Source organism: Sturnira hondurensis, unplaced genomic scaffold (genome assembly GCF_014824575.4).
Source record: "Sturnira hondurensis isolate 20B ecotype Veracruz unplaced genomic scaffold, ASM1482457v3 Scaffold0025370, whole genome shotgun sequence".
Taxonomy (NCBI): Eukaryota; Metazoa; Chordata; class Mammalia; order Chiroptera; family Phyllostomidae; genus Sturnira; species Sturnira hondurensis.
In genome coordinates this window covers 588,866-610,204 of record NW_028098001.1, presented here as the reverse complement: position 1 = coordinate 610,204, position 21,339 = coordinate 588,866, and the positions used below count along the sequence as shown (strand labels likewise).

Sequence of the window (21,339 nt, the reverse complement as noted above, 5' to 3'; positions counted from 1 at the left end):
ACTCATGCTTTCTGTTGGTTTCTATTTGCATGGAATGTCATTTTTTGTATCCTCTCATTTTCAGACCGTGTGTGTCCTTAATCTGAAGTGAGACTTTTGTAGTTAACATATAGATAGGTCTTTTATTTTTTAATTCATTCATTCATTTAATTTTTTTAGAGGGAGCAGAATTTACACTATTTACACTTAAAGTAGTTATGGATAGGCATGGACTTTTGCTGATATAATTGTGTTACAGCTTTTTGTAATTTCTTGTTCTTTTTTTGCTCTCTTCCCTTATGATTTGATGATTTTCTATAGTAGTTGGCTTATATTCCTTCCTCTGGATTTTTTGTGTATCTACTATAGGTTTTTACTTTTTGGTTATCTTGAGGCTTCCATAAAACAACTTATATTTGTAAGAGTGTGTTTTGTTGATAACAAATTAAATTTGAATGGACTCTAAAGTTGTGTATTTTATGCCCTCTTTTACATCTTTTTACCTTATTTCCAGTGACAAATTATTGTAATTACTTTTACTGGTTGTCCTTTAATGCTAGCTTTATAAGTGATTAAATCATCACCTTTACATTGTTAGATTTTTCTGAATTTTAATATACAGGGTCTGGCAGAAGTAACACCTGCCTGAGTGTGGTTGGTAGGGTGATAATATGGGTGTAATAATTTATAGTTTTAATGTGTACCTTTCACCTAAATTGTCATATGGTGTGTTTAAGTATGCTATTGTTATGTTATAGAATTACATGCTTATGATTTTGTAATAAAAGATTTTGTAAGAAAAACGGGTGTTATTTGTGCTGAACCCTGTATATTTACTTATACCAGTGAGACTTATACTTTTATGTTTTCCTATTACAAATTAACAGCCTTTTGTTTAAGCTAAGGTAGTCCCTTTAGCATTTCTATTCATGAACTTGTCTAGAAAGTTTTTATGGAAAAATCATTATTTCACATTTAGTTCTGAACAATAACTTTGCTGGGTAGAGTATTCTAGGTTGGAAGTTTTCTTTTAAAGGTGCTTTATATATATCTTGCCACTTCTGTTGACATAATAGGGGTTCCTTTGTTTATAACATACTGTTTTTTTCTCTTGCTTCTTTTAAGATTCTGTCCTTTAACTTTTGACTATTATAACTTACCTTGTTGTGGGTCTCTTTCAGTAAATTTTATTTGGAACTCTGGGTTTTCTAGATCTGGATGCCTATTCCCTTCCCATACTAGAGAATTTTTCAGATATGTTTTCTGCCCCTTTTACCCAGGGATCCCTATATTGCAAATGTTGGGCCTTTTTGATGTTGTCCCACAAGTCCTTAACTTATCTTGTCTCTTCTTTATTCCTTGTTTTAACTTTGTGCTGCTCTGACTGGATGAGTACCATTGCCCTGTCTTTGAGTTCATTAATTCCTTCTCCTATTTTTTCTAGCTTGTTTCCAAATTCTTTCTCTATTGTATATTTTAGTACAGTTATTTTATTCTTCAATTCCATCATTTGTGTTAAGTACTTTCTTACATTTTCTGTTTGTTGAAATTCTCACTTTGTCTGAATTCTGTTTGTCTGTGAGTTGTTCTCCTGATCTTGGTGAGCATCCTTATTATAGATATTTTGAACTATTAATCATGTGGGAAACTTTACTTGTTTTCTATTGCTACATTGCAAAATACCCCTAAACTTGGCAGTTTAAAACAACACACATTTATCATATACAATTTTTTTTCAAGATTTTATCTGTATATTTTTAGACAGAGGGGAAGGGAGAGAGAATGAGAGGAAGAGAAATATCAATGTGTGGTTGCCTCTCACATGCCCCCTACTGGGGACCTGGCTTACAACCCAGGCATGTACCCTGACTAGGAATCAAACCGTGAACCCTTTGGTTCAAGGCCAATGATCAGTCCACTGAGCCGCACCAGCCAGGGCTATCATACACAATTTCTAAAGGTCAGGAATCTGGAAGTGGCTTAGATAGGTAGGTGTACTTCAGGATCTTTCATGAGATTACAGTCAAGCCGTTGGCAGGTGCTATAGTCATCCAACTTTCTCATGTGGTGGTTGACAGGCCTGGGTTTCTTTCAACTGTTGAAATGGGAGTTTTAGTTCTTTACCATGTAAGCCTCTCTTTAGGACTACCTGTGCTTTCTGGATTCTTCAAAGTGAATGATGAGTCTTTTTTTGAGCTAATCTTAGAATTAATACCACTTCTATTCTATTGTATTGGTTTATCCACTGATAAACCAATGCTGTCACAGTGCAGGCATCAACTGTACATGTCATGAATATCTGAAAACGGGGAGCATTGGTAGTCATTTTGAATACTGGCTACTACAGAACTTGCAAATTGATTCTATAGTGATAGCACAGTCTGGTTCAAAAACTAAATGATAACACAAGAAATATACAGGCTGATCTCACTGATGAAAATACATGCAATATTCCAAAAGAAAAATTAGATTAATTGTTCAGTACAGTTGTTGTTCACCAGTGAATCTGTCTGGTCTTAGACTTTTCTTTGTTGAAGTTTTTGATTACTAACTCATTCTCCTTACCTAATAATCATTCTGTTCAGATTTTCTATTTTTTTCATATTCAATCTTGGAAGATTATGTGTAGGAATATATCCATTTTTTCCAGTTGGTGCAATGTGCTGAAGTATAAATACTAATAATCTCTTTTGATCCTTTGTATTTCTGTAGTTCAGTTGTAACATTTCTTTCATTTTTGAGTTTACTTATAGGAACCATCTTTTTATTTCTAGCTAAAGGTTTGTCAGTATTTTCAAGAAACCTTTTCTTAGTTTTATTGATCTTTGCTGTTGCTTTTTATTTCTATTTCTTTAATTTCTGCTTTGATCTTTGTCTTTTCCTTCCTGCTGGTTACTGTGAGCTTCATTCATTCTTCTTTGAGGTTGTTTATTTGCAACTTTACTTGTTTCTTGAGGTATACGTTTATCACTGTCAACTCTTAGTATCTCTCATAACTTTTTTTTTTGCTGCATCCATAAGTTTTTGTGTGTTATAGTTTCCTTTTCATTTCTTTTCGGGGTACTTTTGGTGTTTCTTTTGTCAACCTCATTGGAACAATTGTTCAGTAGCATGTTTTCAATTTTCATATATTTGTGAATTTTTAAACTTTTTTTCTTGTGATTGATTTCTACTTTCATACCATGTGATCTAAAATTTTCTACTTGCTTTGATTTCAGTCTTTTAAATTTAATTAAGAGTTTTGTTTTGACCACCTAACATACGATCTATCCTGGAGAATGTTCCATGTTCACTTGAGAATAATATATATTCTCTTGTGATTAGATGGAAACTTCTGCATGTATCTGTTATGCCTGTGTGACCTAATGTTGGTTCAGGCTGTTGTTTCCTTACTGATTTTCTGTCTGGATAATTTATCCCTTGATGCAAATGGGGTGTTAATGTCTGACACTATTATTGTACTGCTCTGTTTGATCTCTGTGGTTTGTCAACATTTACTTTATAGTAGGTGCTGTTATGTTGTAAATATTTACAAATGTTATATTGCTCCCATTGAATTGACCACTTTTTCATTATGCAACTCTTTTTTTTGCCTCTTACTACAATCTTTGTTTTAAAAGTTTACTTTCGTATGATATAATTATAGCTGCCCCAGTTTGTTCTGGTTTCATATGTATAAAATATATTTTGCCATTCCTTCACTTTTAGATTGTTACTGTTTTTATATCTGAATGTAAATTGGCCTTGTTTTTTTTTTTACCGATTTAACCTGTCTTTTGATGGGAGATTTTCTATTTACATGACAAGTAGTTGTTTCTAGGTATCTACTTACTGCCATTTTGTTTGCTTCCAACTATTTTGTGATGTCTTCATTCCTTTCTTCTTCTCTTGTTTCTTCCTGTATGATTTGATAACTTTTTTTAGGGGTATGATTAGATTATTTCCCCATTACCTATTGTGTGTCTACTAAAGGTATTTCTTTGGGTTTACTATGTGGCTTACATAAACAACTTATATTTGTTATAACAGCCTATTTTAGGATTGTAAAATAAATTTGAACTAATTCTAAAACTGTATGTTTTTACTCTCCCCAGTCACAGTTTATATTTTGGTTGTCATATTTTACATCTTTTATCCTGTGTACTCTTAACTAGTTATTTTAGTTATTTTTATAACCTTTGCCATTAATCTTCTTACCAGCAGTATAAATGATTGATCAGTTACCTTTACTATGTATTTAGCTTTTCCAGGGATATTTACATTTTCAAATATATTCTTGTTACAATTTATAGCCCTTTCTTTTTAGTTGAAGAAAGTCTCTGCATTTCTCCTAAGGCTGGTTTTGTGGTGATGAACACCTTCATCTTTTGCTTGTCTTTATTTCTCCTTCAGTTCTGAATATCTTTGCTAGCAGGGTATTCTTGGTTGGAATTTTTTTTTCTTTCAGCACTTTGACTGTTGTGTCACTCTCTTCCACCCAGCAAAGTTTTTGCTGAAAAAAGTCTCCTGTTTGTCTTGTGGGGATTCCCTTGTCTATATAACAGGGTTTTTTTTTTTCTGTTTGTTTGTTTTTACTTATGCTGCTTTTAAGTTTCTCTTTTTTCACTTTTGACATTTAATTGTAATACATCTTTCTCTGGGTCTTTTGGGTTCATTTAATTTGGAATTCTCTAGCCTTTTTTAAAATCTGGAAATGTTTCCTTCCTCGGATTAGGGAAGTTTTTAGTTATTTCTTTAAATAAGTTTTGTTTCACTTTTTTTTAATTCTTATTTCTTGCTACCATTTTTGGGTGAGATTTTCTATCCTGTCTTCAAGTTCACTGATTCTGTCTTCTATTTCATCTAGTCTTCTGTTGAACCCTCTAGTACATTTCTCAGTTTACTTACTGTATTCTTTAGCTCTCTAAATTCTGTTTGGTACTTCCTTTTATTTTTTATCACTTTATTGAAGTTCTTACCGGTTCACGCATCATTCTTTCAAGCCTTGTAAACAACATTTTGATCACTAATTTGAACTCTTTATCACATAAGTTACCTATCTCTATTTTATTACCTGATGTTTTATCTTCTTCTTTCATTGGGAGCATATTTCTGTATTTCATTATTTTGTTTGGCCCTGTGTTTGTATCTATGTGTAAGATGAAACAGCTACCAGCTACCTAGTCTTGAATGTTTGAATGTTTGACTTTGTATATGAGTTTGACCTACTGTGCTGTAGCTCTTCATTGTCTCTAAGCCCCCCTTTTTAAATTGTACAGGCAATCTGCTTTTAATAACCACTGTAGTTCAGGGTATGCCAAGACCAGTTAATTTCCCATAGGAGAGAGTCTCAGCACTAGATTCGGGCTATTTTTAAGGCAGACCCTTGGGCAGCATCTTTTGAAGAATGCAAATGTATGCAGTATTGTGGAAGCAAAAGTGTACGCCCCCATCAGCCACCCAAGCCTGGCTACTTAGAGGTGTTGCCTGAGTGGCAGTCATGAAAACTAGATCTCCAAGTGTAAGCTCCTTTCTGGGAGGTACCAGTGAGCTGTACTGAGGCAGAAGGAGAGCACAATGATGGCATTCTCTGGCCTACAGTCCCTGAGAGCATTTCTCAGGCCCCCTAGATCTGTGCCAGGCTTGCTCCAGGTCAAGCAAGGTTGCCTTTCTCACAGGAAGGCTGGGGATGTGTTACAGTCTTCTGTCTCTCCAGTGCCTGGTGATGGTAGCCAGACTAGACCTGTCTGTTATGTTCCCTTTGTACCCAGCAACACAAGCCAAACCTGCCCCTCAGGCCAAAGCTTCTGGACAAGCAACTAGGCCTCTTTCTCAGAAACACTGGGGATGTGCCTCGTTCATCTGTCCGTTACAGTGTCCTGGGACTGGCGGTCTAATGAGAACTGCCTCTCTAGTTGCTACAGGCCCATGGGACCCAAGAACACAACCTCTCTGGCCTCCAGGGCAAGGTGATCAAGAGGTGTCTGTCCCCTGGGGGGTAGCCACAGAAAACAGGTCACCAGACGTGTGTAGAAGATCCCGTCCAGGAGATACTGTCACTTTGGGGCACTACTGTGTGAAAGCGCAAAGGTGGCACTCCCTGGCTGGGTCCACGTGCAAAGACAGTACCCACCTGAAAAGGAAGAAAGCAGAAAGAATAGAAAAGATAGCATCCACCAGCCTTAGCAAGAGGGCACGTAGGAAGATGGTGCCTGCCAGCCTCCTTTCCCCAAGAGTGTCCCAGCAGGACTCTGTTTCACAGAGCAGTGCTGTAAAATTAGCAAATGAGTCTCTTTCATATAAAGTCTGGGTACTTTTACAAGGATTGCTTCTGTATTGGGCCACCAGGGCAGGTGAGTCTGAGCATAAGCCCTTTTGAGGGCTCTTTCTCAGTTCACCACAGTTCCTTGGGTTTCCTGGGCATAGGCCCCTTTGGTCATTAGAGATAGATGTTTCGGGGGCTTGTCTCTCAGATGCTGTTTTTTAAAATTAGGTTGCCCACTGTGGGATATGAACCCTTTGCTCTTCAGGAAGAAGCTCCAGGTTTCGAATTTCCTTCTAATTGTGGGTCACTGTGCCATGTGGGAGGAGTTTAAAGTGAGATTATGTTTTGGCCATTCCTACCTGCTTCAGTGTGGGTTCCCTCTTGTTTGATGTGAAAGAGTTGCATCGGCAGTTTTTACATTTTTTCCCCTCTAGAGGAAATTGTTCCATATATAGCTATAGATTTGGTATGGCCATTGGAAGAGGCAAGTTCAGGATCTTCCTATGTCTTTGACCTTTTTTTTTTTTTAGTAGAATGTCTGTGTGTGTGTGTGTGTGTGTGTATAGGTATATGCATATAGTCAATAGAGATATATTTATTCCAACAAAATTATAAAGGAAATATACAAATAATATTTGCTCACTGAGAAACCACTTTGTAAAAAATTAAATGTGATCTGCATAAATACAGTCAATACTAAAGATCTGTTGATACTTAATTGAGAAAAAAACTAGGGGAAACACAAAAATACTTTTAAAATACAATACCATTGTCACAGCACATGAAAACATTTTCTTAAAAAGTGAACAGGTTCTACTTAGAGATTTCATTTTTCTACCCTTTTTAAATCTCTATTTTGAAATCTGATATTTTCTGCAGTTTTCAGTTTTATGAAATATTTTCCATCCCTTCACACTGAATTTATGTCTGTCCTTAAATCTGAAGTACATCTCTTGTTTTCACTGAGCTGTCACTAGCTCAACTCTGCATCTCCTGAGAGTGCTCTCTGTCTGCTGAAGCTCGCTCTTACAGTGGCACTTGGCAGCCCATACAAGGAGCTGCCATAGGTGTGGGTTTAGCACTGAGTGCATGGGGCTGCCTGCAGCTGCAGTAGCGTACTCCCAGGCTGGTATTCTGAGTAATTCCAGTTTGGACTTCCTGCTAAACACAATCCTTTTAACACCTTTTGAAATTCTTACCTGCCTGTTTCCCAATATCCCCTCCCTCCAGTTATAGAACTTTCACCGTAGTATTCCAAGTGCTAGTAGAGAGAATGGATTCCTCTAGTGGCATCCCATCTAGCTGTGATAACTGAGCATTCACTGCCTTCCTTTTTCCCCATGGGATAGATCACCTTTATCACATAAATCAGCTCGTTTCAGTGTTTTCTTGGGCAGAGGTGTGGTGCTGGGAGGGTTTCCCCAACAGCCTCCACTGGGCCCAGACTTGTGTTTTTCTTCCCCCCCCCCTCCAGTGATGTGCTGGAGTCCCCCTTTGGGAAGACTAGACTTCTTTAAGTTTTCTCTCTAATATGTGAGTTCCTGTCCAGGTTCGTACTCACCCAGTTTTTGCCCAGCAGTGGCAAGTGGTGACCGGGCAGTTTGGCTCTTCCTCTGTTTTCCTGGCCCATCTAGAGATCTGTCTGTCTCTTTCAGGCTGCACTGGTGAGCAGGACTCCTCTCTGCTTTCTTGAGGTCAGATACTAGTTTNCTCCCCCCCCCCTCCAGTGATGTGCTGGAGTCCCCCTTTGGGAAGACTAGACTTCTTTAAGTTTTCTCTCTAATACGTGAGTTCCTGTCCAGGTTCGTACTCACCCAGTTTTTGCCCAGCAGTGGCAAGAGGTGACCGGGCAGTTTGGCTCTTCCTCTGTTTTCCTGGCCCATCTAGAGATCTGTCTGTCTCTTTCAGGCTGCACTGGTGAGCAGGACTCCTCTCTGCTTTCTTGAGGTCAGATACTAGTTTAGTGCTTTTACTCCTGTGTGAATGTCCCATCCTTCGATTAAAAAGGGGGATATAAATATCAGGAAAGTTGTATGCTTCCATGTTGTTGAAGTCAGTCTTCAGGATCACTTTCACATTAGAAAGTGCACTTTTGCTGCAGAATAGACACTGGCAAGGCCAAAACTAGAAGCAAGAAATAAGGGAATATCTATATGAATCTTATTCCTTGACTTAGAGATAAGGCAGGCATCTGATTTTATATGTACAGTTGACTCTTAAAGAACCTTTCGATTACATGGATCCATTTTCACACGGCTATTTGTGGATAAACACCTGTACCGTTTTGTATCCACAGCTGTGAATCCACAGATGCAGAGGGCCAGCTGTATGCATTGATCTCTGTCATTTTATGTAGAACACTTGAACATCTACAAACTTGGTGTCTGTGGGGTGTCCTGGAACCAGTCCCCCATTGGGCCCCAAAGGACAGCTAAGTTTTGGGGAAGTCAAAAGATGCATAGATGTTTGAAAGCACCAGAGGGTCAGCACCCTTAACCCTCATGTTGTTCAACTCTCAATGATAGTATTCTGTCATCATTAAAAACTCTTTTAGTATTGGTCTGATATATTTTGGCAAATGGAAGAGAGAAATGGTGGCTAGATCACATCATTACTTAAGTATACAAGTAATTTTACTACAATTAAAATTTTTTAAATATATGAGTGAAAATTTTAAATGTTGTGTACTAATCTTGGCTTTTTAATTACTGTACATATATTGACCTGAATTTTACAAAAGCAGAATGCCATTTATAGTTTGCAACATTAAAAACAAACTCATTTTGACACATTTGCTTCGCTATGGTGTCATTTTTATATAAAATGGAAACAAACTTGAAAAATAATTTGCATCTAAAAAGAATTATTCAAGATAATATGAGTATAAAAATTGCAATAAAAAATAAACTACCTAGCAATAAACTAAACACAGGAGGTGAAAGACCTGCACACTGCAAACTGCAAACCATTGTTGAGAGAAATTGGAGAAGCCCACAAAGATGGACAGATACTCTGTTCATGGATTGGAAGAATTGACATTGTTAAAATGTTCGTGTTACTTAAAGCAATCTACAGATTCAATGCACTCCCTATCAAAATCCCAATGGCATTTTTCACAGAAATAGAACAAAATATCCTAAAATTTTATGGAACCACAAAGATCCTGAATAGCCAAAGCAATCCTCAGAAAGAAGAACAAAGTTGGAGGTATCACATGCTCCAGTTTTCAAACTATACTACAAAGCTATAGTAACTTAAACAGTATGGTACTGGCCGAAAAACAAAAACAGACCTACAGACCAATGGGAAAGAGTTAAGAGCCCAGATGTGAACCCACACGTATAAGGACAGCCAATCTGCTACAAAGGAGCCAAGAACATACAATGGGGAAAGTCTTTTCTAAAAGTGGTGCTGGGAAAACTGGACAACCATGTGCAAAATAGTGAAACTAGACCACTATCTTCCACTATACACAAAATTTACCTCAAAATGGAGTAAAGACTTGAATGTAAGATGCGAAACAATAAGATACATAGAAGAAAAATCAGTAATAAACTTAGTGGACATTAGTCTTAGTGGCGTTTTTATGAATTTGACTCCAAAGGCGCAAAGGAAACTAAAACAAATAGGACTGCTTCAAGCTAAAAGGATTTTATGCTGCAAAGGAAACCATCAAGAAAGTATTAAGACAACCAACTGAATGGGAGAAGATTTATGCATATATTTCCAATAAGGGATTAATATCTAAAGAAATTCATATCACCACCATGAACAAAATTTGATTAAAAAATGGGCAGAGCACCAGAATAGACATGTTTCCAGGGAAAACATACAGATGGCAACAGGCACGTGAAAAGACGTTCAACTTTACTAATTATTACAGAAATGCAAATCAAGACTGCACTGAGATGTCACCTAACACAGGTAGAATAGCTCTTATTAAAAAGACAAGAAATAAACATTGGAGAGGATGTGGAGAAATGGGAACCCTATACATAAGTTGTTGGTCACTATGGCAAACAGTATGAAGGTTCNGATGGCAACAGGCACGTGAAAAGACGTTCAACTTTACTAATTACAGAAATGCAAATCAAGACTGCACTGAGATGTCACCTAACACAGGTAGAATAGCTCTTATTAAAAAGACAAGAAATAAACATTGGAGAGGATGTGGAGAAATGGGAACCCTATACATAAGTTGTTGGTCATTATGGTAACATAAGTTGTTGGTCACTATGGCAAACAGTATGAAGGTTCCTCAAAAAATGAATAGAATTACCAAATGATCCAACAATTTGTCTTTTGGGTATTCATCTGAAGAATATGAAAATACTAATTTGCAGATATATATATGCACCCCTGTGTTTGTTACTGCATATCTCAGTAGCTAAGATATGGAAACAGGTGTCCATTGACAGTTGAGTGGATAAAGGAGATGTGGTACATTTACACAATGGAATACTCCTTAGCCATAAAAAGACGAAATATTGCCATTTGCAACAAGACTGGATCTCCAGAGTATGATGCTAAGTGAAAAGTCAGATGGAGAGAAAGGTGTAGAATATGATTTCAGTCATGTAGAATATAAAACAATATAAAAATAAAACAAAAACTCATTGATACAACAGATTGATGGTTACCAGAAGGGAAGGGCAAAATGGGTAAGGGGAATCAAATGAATGGGGAAATTGGAAACTAGACTTTTTGTGGGGAACACAAAATGGATATTGAATTACAATGCTGAACACCTGAAATTTTGGTAGTATTATTAAACACTATATTTTACCTCAGTGTAAAAAGGTGGAATATTCTGTGCACAATATTTAAAAAATATTTCTAGTTACTGCTTTCTACTATTATAACAGAGAAATATAAACCATGTCAATAATAACAAGCATTCTGAAAGTTATTGCCCTTTATAGTACTAGTGGATATTGATAGTACAAATTAAACATAACATTATTTTGTAAAATGCTATTTTAGTTGTATGGAAGAATTTGTTATTTAAAGGCATTTGACATTGACTCCATGTATACTTGATCACATCTGAAAAATGAATCCAGATTTTTCTAGACCATGTTTTCATTTTTATGACCAAAAAAGAGAGAGATGTGTTTGAATATAGAAATATCCATATTTATTCTGTAGAGGAATACAGGAAGAAGTAGCTCACAGTGGCTGAACGTTCGAGCTGTGAGCTTAGATGACCCACACTGCCTCCTGCTGGCTGCGTGTGACAAGTTGCAGCACCTGTTCCAACTCGAATTGTGTCCTTTCGAAAGTGAGGATAGTACCAGTAACCACCTTATGGCATCGTCAGAATTAACTGACATAAAATGTATAAAACAATTAGCATATTGTTTAATAGAGAAAGTTCTTAGTGTTGTTACTATTAAAAATCTCTAACAACATATCAATGTTTTTGTTTTAGGTCACTTTTCACATCGAACCATACAGCAATCGAGATGATCAAAACATGTATGAAAATGTCAAATATATTATAGACAAGTGAGTTTCTTCTGTGTCTATAAACTAATTTTGTAATGAATATTGCAGTCATTTTGAGAAACATTTCTGAAGTTCCTTACAGTTTCTTTTCTGTATGAATAAAGACTGTCTTTATTACTTTACTTTGTTTACTAGGCTATTTATGTTTTCCTTATACCAACAATTTAAATTGTATTATTTTTAAAGTTTTATGATGATACAGTTCTGTCTTTTTAAAAGCAGGCTCAGATAATAAAATGTGAACTGCTTTTATAGTCATGGGCCCACATCTAGTGTTTTATTTATATTTAGTCTGATTACAAGCAATCTATTAATACAACTTCATTTTGTTCAAGGGTGTGACTGGTAACAGTCTATGGCAGTGGCCATACTCTCACAGAGAACCTTGTCAGCAGCAGTGGGCTGTTTACCACTGATAGGAAAAAAGCAGTTTGTATCGTCCTGTGGAAAGTGGGCCTTTCAAGGTGTTAGTCAGCATTTGTACCTCAATAGAAGATCGTTGATTTCTTGTTTGGTAACATCTTAGTATACCCACTATCTCATTTCCTCATGTACAAAATTGAAATGCATTTTTAATAATTACACTTATACAACTGACTCCCCAGGGAAGGTGAACAGTGTGTATAAACTATGGTTACCTTCATTTTTAGTACATAATTACTGTCTATGGTAAGTGAATTGTTAGCATTCATTCGCTCTTACCTATGTTTATATTCTAGGTATGGGAATCATCCGGCCTTTTACAGGTACAAGACTAAGACCGGCAATTCTCTTCCTATGTTTTACATTTATGACTCCTATCTTACAAAGCCTGAACAGTGGGCCAATCTGCTAACCATCTCAGGGCCTTGGAGCATTCGCAATTCTCCTTACGATGCGTTGTTTATTGCACTTCTGGTAGAAGACAAACATAAATATGATATCCTTCAAAGTGGTTTTAATGGAATTTATACATATTTTGCCACAAATGGTTTTACTTATGGCTCGTCATATGAGAACTGGGGCAGGTTAAAATTATTTTGTGATCACTTCCAACTAATATTTATCCCGAGTGTGGGCCCGGGGTACATAGATACCAGCATCCGTCCATGGAACACCCAGAACACGCGGAACCGAGTCAACGGGAAGTATTATGAAACGGCCCTGAGTGCTGCACTCCAAGCCCACCCCAGTGTGATTTCCATCACTTCTTTTAACGAGTGGCACGAAGGAACTCAGATTGAAAAAGCTGTTCCCAAAAGAACCAGTAACACAGTGTACCTGGACTACTGGCCTTATAAACCAAGTCATTATCTAGAACTAACCCGCAAGTGGTCTGAAAAATACAGTAAGGAAAGAACAACTTATGCATTAGAAAACCAGCTGCCTGTTTCTTAATGCACTAACATTTAATAATTATAGACATCACCTCATTTCAATAAATATCTTTGGTTTTGTGTTATGGAAAGAAAACTGTCAAAATCAGTTTGCATTGTTACCATTATCTTTTATGAAAATGATTTGTACTTTTTCACAGGTAATAATGTTCTTGCCACCGCTCACCATGTTGCACTGAGAAAATACCTGAGAGAAAAACATTCCCTGTGCCGTCATCTGCTGATGTTCTGACCAACCTTGAAATCCTGCTTTCATAGCAATTTACTTTTTATTCACAATGGATACCTGCTTGTTGTATAGAGTAGTTAGCACACAGCTAAACCCTACTGTATTCCGGCCCAAAGACATAGAATTGTGCATTTTCTATATATAATGAAGAAAAAAAGACCTGAAAGATAATGTACGTGTTTCATCTCTCAGTTTTTTCAGTGATTCAGTCAACTTCATTGTATTAGGGTTTGGATTCTGGATAACTTTAATAATAATTCTTAAGAGAAATAAAATCATATATTTAAACCTCACTGTGGACCATACTGGGAGAGGAAGGCCTGCTTTCTGCAGTCCAGGAAACCCTCATTTGCAGACTTCCCGTTACCCATAGCATCGAAGATGGGTTGGATCTCTAATGTGTCTGCTGTACAGTGCTGAATCCCAGGTTTTAGACCCAGAGAAAGTTCTTTTATAAAACTTAATGACAGCATCTTATTTAAGAAACATATAGTTGTTTTGAAATTACTATGAAAATATAATGCCCAAAATGTTACCATTTTTAGAGTATGTTGTCAGTCTTTAACTTGTCCTATTTAACCATGTTATTCAGTTTAATCAGAGACCAACTGTTAGATAAGAAAAAAGTCAATACTATTTTTGGATTGCTTTCATTTAATATTTTAAGCTGTTTATACCAAAAGTACATTATTTACCTAGCTTTTTAAATAGGCTTTTAGGGACACAGAAATGAAAATTCCTTTATGTCTTAAATTTTTTCCTAAAGTTTTGACATTTGATTAACACTTAATGATAGAAATAATATTCTATTTAAAAGATAACATATTTAGTTATTATATATAATAATATTCCAGTTTTAATCATTATACTTGTATGGTTCCAATTAGGTTAAATATTTGTGGGTAGTTATTTGTCATATTGTGACAGGTTAATCACCTGTATGCTAGCTAAGAATGAATCTCTTTAAAAACTAGAGCATAGAATACATTATATTATTCAGTTAATATTTTTAACTAGAACTATAGTAAAAAATCTAATATATATGTTATTATGTGAATATTATTTCTTATTTATTAGAGAGAAGCAATAGGGTAATAGTAAACCATAATACATATCTTCAGAGTATTAACACATTCTGAAACAAATTGGCCATGGAATTTATTATAAAATAGCCTATCAGAGGATAAAATTTATTTTTAAGCTGTGGTTTTGAAGTAAAATAACATGTTTACAACTTAAGAATTTGCCATTTCTCAGAGAATGATCAGGCCTCAGGAAATTAGTACAATAGTAATAATCTATTTTCTGTAGGAAATTACAAGGGAAAAAAATCACTGTACTGATTGATATTACCAAGCATCTTCATAGGAACACTCAAACCTGTGGATTTTTAAAAAATATCTAGCTAGCCACTATGTATCATTGGAGGGATAACTCTAAATATGTCATACCTAATAATAATTTATAATATACCATGTTTTGTTAAAGTTTACGTAGAGAAATATCTACTATGGGGGAATTTTTATCATTGCTTATGTTGTATATTTGAACCCAGTATGATAAGCAATTAGTTTTATGAAGTGGTTCTAAGATTAAGGGAGAGTATATAAGAACAAGGTCAGCAAATCCTCAGCACACACGCACCACCCCTTCCGGCTCTGCCCCTGCTGCAGAAACAGAAACCCCACTACACCACTGTTTGCCCCTGACCCCCCGTGGGGTTCCCAGCACATCACCCCAGCAGCCGCTAACAGTCAGATTTCAAAGTGACGTAAAACAGATTTTGTCTTCGTTGCAGAAGGTTATCTTCAAGGGAACGATGTTTAGAGTTTGATCACATAATGGTTTATAATTTATAATTATATGCATATTATATTCCTTTCATCCTTTAAACGGGTTATCAGGAAGAATTATCTCTAATAGTTTTGCTATTTATTCTTGGGGAGGAATGCTTTCAGATGCTTCCTCAGGTATTATAGTTGCTTTTACCATTTGACTAGAAATAGTTTGATCACAAGTAAATTAGACCAAAGAATGATTTCCTAATTTTAAAACTATAGGTTTTCATTCAATAAATTAAAATAACTGTTAAAAAGGAAGGCAGTATAATATATGCAATTCATGGATCATAATGAATTATTTTACAGTTTAAGGAGTCCAGCTGTATGAACGGTGTAGAGACCAAATCTTTCCTTCTTTGCTCCCTTTAAGGTATAGTGCTGTCAAACTGGTTGTTAATAATGTTTATGTCAGTTATATGTTAACTTTTTTTGTTTTAGGAATGTATACTAAAAAATGACTTTTTGTTATATGGAGTAGTGAACTTTCATCTAATAAAAGCATACATGAAATATATTGTACTTAGATACGAAAATCTATTCCTTTCTATTTATGAAATGTTTTATTTCATTTCTTGTCAACAGGTAAAAGTATTCAGTCCCACTCTGTATAATTTCTCTATTTGAGACATGCAGCAGTTACAGAGTAGGTGTCTTCAATTGCACATACTGTTTAAACATGTGAATCTGAGTTGCACACACACACAAGCCTTTCCTTTTTTTAATCTGGGAGGCGTCGTGCTATTTTATCCTTTAGGCATAACCCTGTATGAGCTCTAACATCCTCTAGGAGATTGATCTTTCTCCAAAACAGCAAAAGTAACAAGCCACCTGAAAAACTTCCTAAGTTCATAACCTTGTGCTTTTTCAAAGTACTCAGTTACTCAGTTGAAATCCTATGACTGCTCTTTAAACTCTGTAGTGCTGGTGGAAACGGTGCTTGAAAATCTGCATCTTAATTTGGAACTAAGGTCAACACTCTCATGTCCTACAGTACAGAACTATATACTCCATTTACAACTAGCAAATTTCAGTTATTTTTGTAAGTATCTACAATTTCAAAATAAAAAATTGATGTAGCCACAAGCAAAAGTTTTTTAGCTCATATTCCTGTTTTTAAAAATGTACTTCGAATTAAACTTTATACTGACTTTGTTATATAACCACATAAAAGCGAAATATTATTGTATGCTTAATATAAAGTTATTAAATTTGAAAATTCAGGGACTACTTTGGCTTAATTACTGAGACTAATTATTCTTAGTCAAATGAAAAAGAAAAGGTTGTGCCATTCTATTGCAGCTATCAGCAAAGGGAGGAGCAATTCTCAGTATGACTGGCTTCTGTTATTATATAATTACTATTTAAATGATGGCATCAAAAGATAGAATAATTGAGACTTTAATAAGCAGTTAGTCATAGATCTAAAAACTTACTGAACTCAAAACACAGTGTTGCTTTTTCTCTTGAATGTTCTAGACTTCATTTAAAAGCCTCAAATAGATTGAACTTCAGGTTTCTCAATTTACATACAAAATTAACAATAAATATAAACATAAAGATAAAAAGCATTTTAGAAGCTACTACATTGAAGTAACTATTTCATGGCACAAAGCAATGATGTGCCATGTGAGATAATTCTACATATAATTCAACCTGTGGTATATGATTATATTATCATGTTTTTGTGGTTTTGTTTTTAACTTTTTGAAAGAATAGGATAGAAATCTGACCAAAGATGATTTTAAACATCTCAAAGTGCTAAACTTCAGCTACTCATAACATTTAAATAAATACATTAATTATAATTGTCTGCATAAATGTATTTTTGACTCAGTTCTACAAAACTTATCAAACCACTTATCATTATGTTAACTTGATAATTGTATCTAATGTAATGTGGTTTTGACCATGATCTTGAAAATATCAAATCCAAATTAAAAAAAAATAGAAGATATTCCATTGTAAAGCATGTAGCCAACCTTAGAATTTATATGTTTGAACACAGCCGCCTAGGAGTAGCTTGCCACCCCTGGCTTGTTTTCACGTGCTAAATTAATACTCATTGAAAACTGCTGTTCTATATTTTGTTTTTTAGTTACCCAGACTTATATTAGCCATGTTGCAGACCATTAAAATGGAACAATTTAATCTCTGACTCCATGTAAAAAGTCAACTGCAAATCTGATTACTATCTTCTTGACAATTTATTCTGTTGCCATATTTATTTAGTTAAAGTGAGTTCTTGAAAATTATGCTCTTCACTTTTTAGGCATTTTGTAAGAAAATATTTAATGACAATGATATGAACAGGAATTGAGCACCAGTTCTATTTTTCTTCATATGAGAATTATGTATTTGGACTTCATTTAATCCCCAAATAAAATGTTTTGATGATATATGTTATTTCCTCATTTCATTTCTTAGTTTGAGTCATTCTTAAATAGAGTCAGGTAATGTTTGTTCGTATTAAAATATGTATACCCTGACTAATTTCAGAAAGGACATGAAATACTTTTCCGCAAAAATACTTACAAAATTAATACATAAATAATGAATGATAGAGTTAAAAATTGCACATACAGCACTAGTACATATGATTGACTACACACTTGGTATTGAGCCTCTGAGTAGTGAACATTACTGTGGTTCCTCAGTACTTGTTACTAATCCACTCTGGAACTCATGACAAGTACCAAAACCAACAAGTACGGAACGATGAGGCATTTTCTCTTGTGGGGCAGCATCGTGACTCATACAAGTCCAGCAAATGCTGTGAGTCCCAAGAAAGCACCGAGTCCTGGAACTTTTTTTTTCTTGTCAAAAAGTGACAATTTCAGGGTTTGACGCTTTTTGAAGCTGACAAGTACCAAGATAGGACTGTAAATTGTCATTATTGCCAGAAAAGAAGCACCTTTTTTCCTATATGAGGCACACTTTAGTTTGTTGATACACCTTAAAATAAATTTCTCAAATAGACATTATACCTAGCATCAAAATGCAAAACCTATAGGAACCATAAGGTAATGTAAATAACAGCATGAGGTTCAAGGCTGTATTAGATGAAGTCCTAGAGAAGGTGACAACTCGCACCCAAGAGGGCTGGCTGCTCGTCGGCTCCTGTCTGTTGCCCTTTGCAGCTGACATGAGGATGCATTTATGCCTGTGCATGTACGGAAGTTTTTCTAATGTGACGTGCTGGCAAATAACGTAAAGCTTTAAAAAACATCTGCTGATGAGATTTATGTCATGGGTCACTAATCTGTGACCGCTCATACAAAGAATATAACACTTTTAATAAAAATATTCTCAACATTTTACAATACTTGAGGATTTTGTGTGACTAGTCATTGTGATGATTATCAGATAAATTCCAAGTATATTACAATAAAAGACAAGTCAGTGAAAGGGACTTGATGAGGATTCTGATTCTGTGATGATTTTTCTCAGGTCTTATCTGATGCAAGATCCGAAATTAAAGCACCCCAGTAAGTGAGTTGGGTTCATATCCGTTGGACAGTTCTGTTATTCCTCCCAATTTGGTTTTTAAATAGTGATTTGAATTAATTTATGTTCACTGAGGGACTGGGATGCTCTTGTTCTGTTGCTTATAAGATTTGAGTCCATTTTTGAAGCGTGGCAAGTAAGCAGGAAAACAAAACCTGTAAGAAACTGGGTTTAATCATAGCTCTTTACTGCAACCTATTGATACTTTCAGTCCTTTTGCTGCCTGTCTGACATTGAACCTTTTTATCTTTCTTGCTCAACTTGCCTACCTTTTTTATCCACTTTGTTTCAAAAAGGATACCAGTGATTTGTTGGAATATAGAAGGGGATGATACACTGTCAGAGAAGAGTAGAGGGTGGATGAAGGAGTAGAGTTACTGAGCCCAGTGTTAAATGCAAACTGAGTATTAGGGTAAATAAACTGCCCTACTGGCAGTCACAAGTTTAACTTTTAATTTTGGGGTAAATGATATATAAATGACATCTAATCACCTATATGTTGTGTAATGTCTATAGTACAAGATACAAATAAATTTCTCAAGAAAAAATACAGCTGCCTTGGTAGTAGGAGAATTCCTTTAGAGGATTCTCATAAAGAGGACACAACAATATTATGAATGGTATCTTTATCAGCACCTTCCTTCTAATGTATCAAGAACAAAGTTCCTGAGGTTCTAAGATCTTTCTGTTACATGATTCCAGTATCATGCATGCCAAAGCACAATTCGTTCATACAAATGGCTAAAATTAGAAAGACTAACATTGCTAAAACTCTTCTTTTCTGGGGGTAGTGTAAAGTATTTCACCTTTCAAAAACCATTTGACAATTTCTTACATATTTAAGCCAGTCTTTACAATAGGACCAACAATTCCACGTCCACCGGTATGACAGCTCATCTTCCTTAGTCTCTTCTTCCCTGTCTCAATTCCTGGCGTGATCATTTCGACTGCACCACCAGAAACCTGGGGTTCTTTCTTATCACACCGTCAGGCCCCAAATGCCATGGAATGTCAAGTGCCGGTTCCTCCTTCCCCTAGTTACTACATCTACTCTACCTGTACTCTGTCTATATCCAAGACATTAACATTTTTCACTTGACTTATTTTCTCAACTAATTTATATATCTGGAGTATTAACTATTTTAAATCATTCTCTACAATCAGAGTCAACTGCATTCTCCCAATTACCTACAAAATAAAGCACAAATTTCTTCATAAGGCATATATCTCATTATGGTCCTATGCCTACATTGATAATCTCATCTGTTTTTCTAATTAAACTTTATTTTACAATATTTCAGGGGGATCACCAAACACAACTTACAACACATGCAGATTGTGTGTGTGTGTGTGAGAGAGAGAGAGAGAGAGAGAGAGAGAGCTATCTTGCATTATTCCTCATTTCATTTACTCCTACTGAAAGAAGGAAGAGAGTAGGACCAAAAAGCAAAGGAAGAAAAGCTTTCTAATAAGGAATGTATATCAAACACCTTAGTAAGTATTGTATGTTTTTTATGCTAAAAATTCATCAATATTCTGACACAGCCTTTATTTCTTTTGCAGTTAGAAAAACTATATCCATAAGGAAGTTAGCAATGCCCCACAGCTGGGTGAAGTTAGACCTGAACAAACTGTCATTTTATTACAGGGTCCACTTGTCTAGAAGTATTTCCCTACACCCAGCCGGTTCCCTACACTCACACTGATTAGGTACGCTGAGAACACTTCCGGCCCTTGCTATTCATTGTTGAGATAAACTTTTATGCATGAATGTCTTTTTCTCTGCTATAAGTACCTTCAGAGTAGCACATATCTTTGGTTTTACTCTTTAAAGAACATTAAATATACACAGGAAAAAATAGACAAGCAGATTTTTAAAAACATTGTCATGGACCCAACACTAAATTTAATGAAATGTAGCATTTCTTGTATCTCAGAAGCCAATTAGTGACTGTGTCTTTCCCACCTTTATGTCCCCAGTGCCTAGCACAGAGTAGGTGTGAATTAAATGCTTGTTGAATTGAACATAGGTTCATACGAAGAACCGCATACACAAAAGAATGTGTTACACAGAGGTTCCTTTACATAAATATTAATGTTATTGCATTACTCCTGGGCTACTTACAAAAAGATGGTAGATGTGTTCCATGATTTTTTGGTTGTAGCCAAATAATACAGGAATTATATATATGTATTGAATGTTTTAGTAAATATAAAAGATTGTATATATATAATTATATATATTTTATATTTTTATATATAAATTATTTTATATATTTATAATATATATATTATATATAATTTTTATATTTACTAACTAAAACATTCAAAATAAAATTGTAGTTCCATTTCATAAGTTGTTTTTTGGTCAATGAGCCTTTCACACACAGTCAATTTGAGCAAACTCTGTATAGCAAACAAAGAAAAACCAAACTATCATTACCTAAAAGTAAGGCTGTTGGTGTTGATTTAACCTATTAGTGGCAGAAATTCTACAATAATCCCAGTTAAACAGACTTTTAATCAGTCATTTACTCTAACAAGTATAATGTTTGAGATAGTCATAGCTTCAGAGCTATTTGCATAATCTCTTTGCTCTTCCTGTTAAATATTTTGCTAAATTTAATACTGCTATTAAAACAGAACATGCATGAGAAA

At 35.3% G+C, this 21,339-nt stretch overlaps 1 protein-coding gene across 2 annotated transcripts in view; it reads left to right on the top strand.

Moving 5' to 3' along the window:
* The window catches only part of MANEA (mannosidase endo-alpha), a 43,348-nt gene extending 26,098 nt beyond the window's left edge, over positions 1 to 17,250 (top strand). For both annotated transcript variants that reach the window (XM_037039291.1, XM_037039289.1), the window contains exons 4-5: positions 11,655 to 11,731; positions 12,451 to 17,250. In XM_037039291.1, the coding sequence (XP_036895186.1) occupies positions 11,655 to 11,731; positions 12,451 to 13,108 (735 nt within the window). In that variant the 3' untranslated portion in view covers positions 13,109 to 17,250. The remainder of the gene's footprint in view (positions 1 to 11,654; positions 11,732 to 12,450) is intronic.
* Positions 17,251 to 21,339: the final 4,089 nt, after the last annotated feature.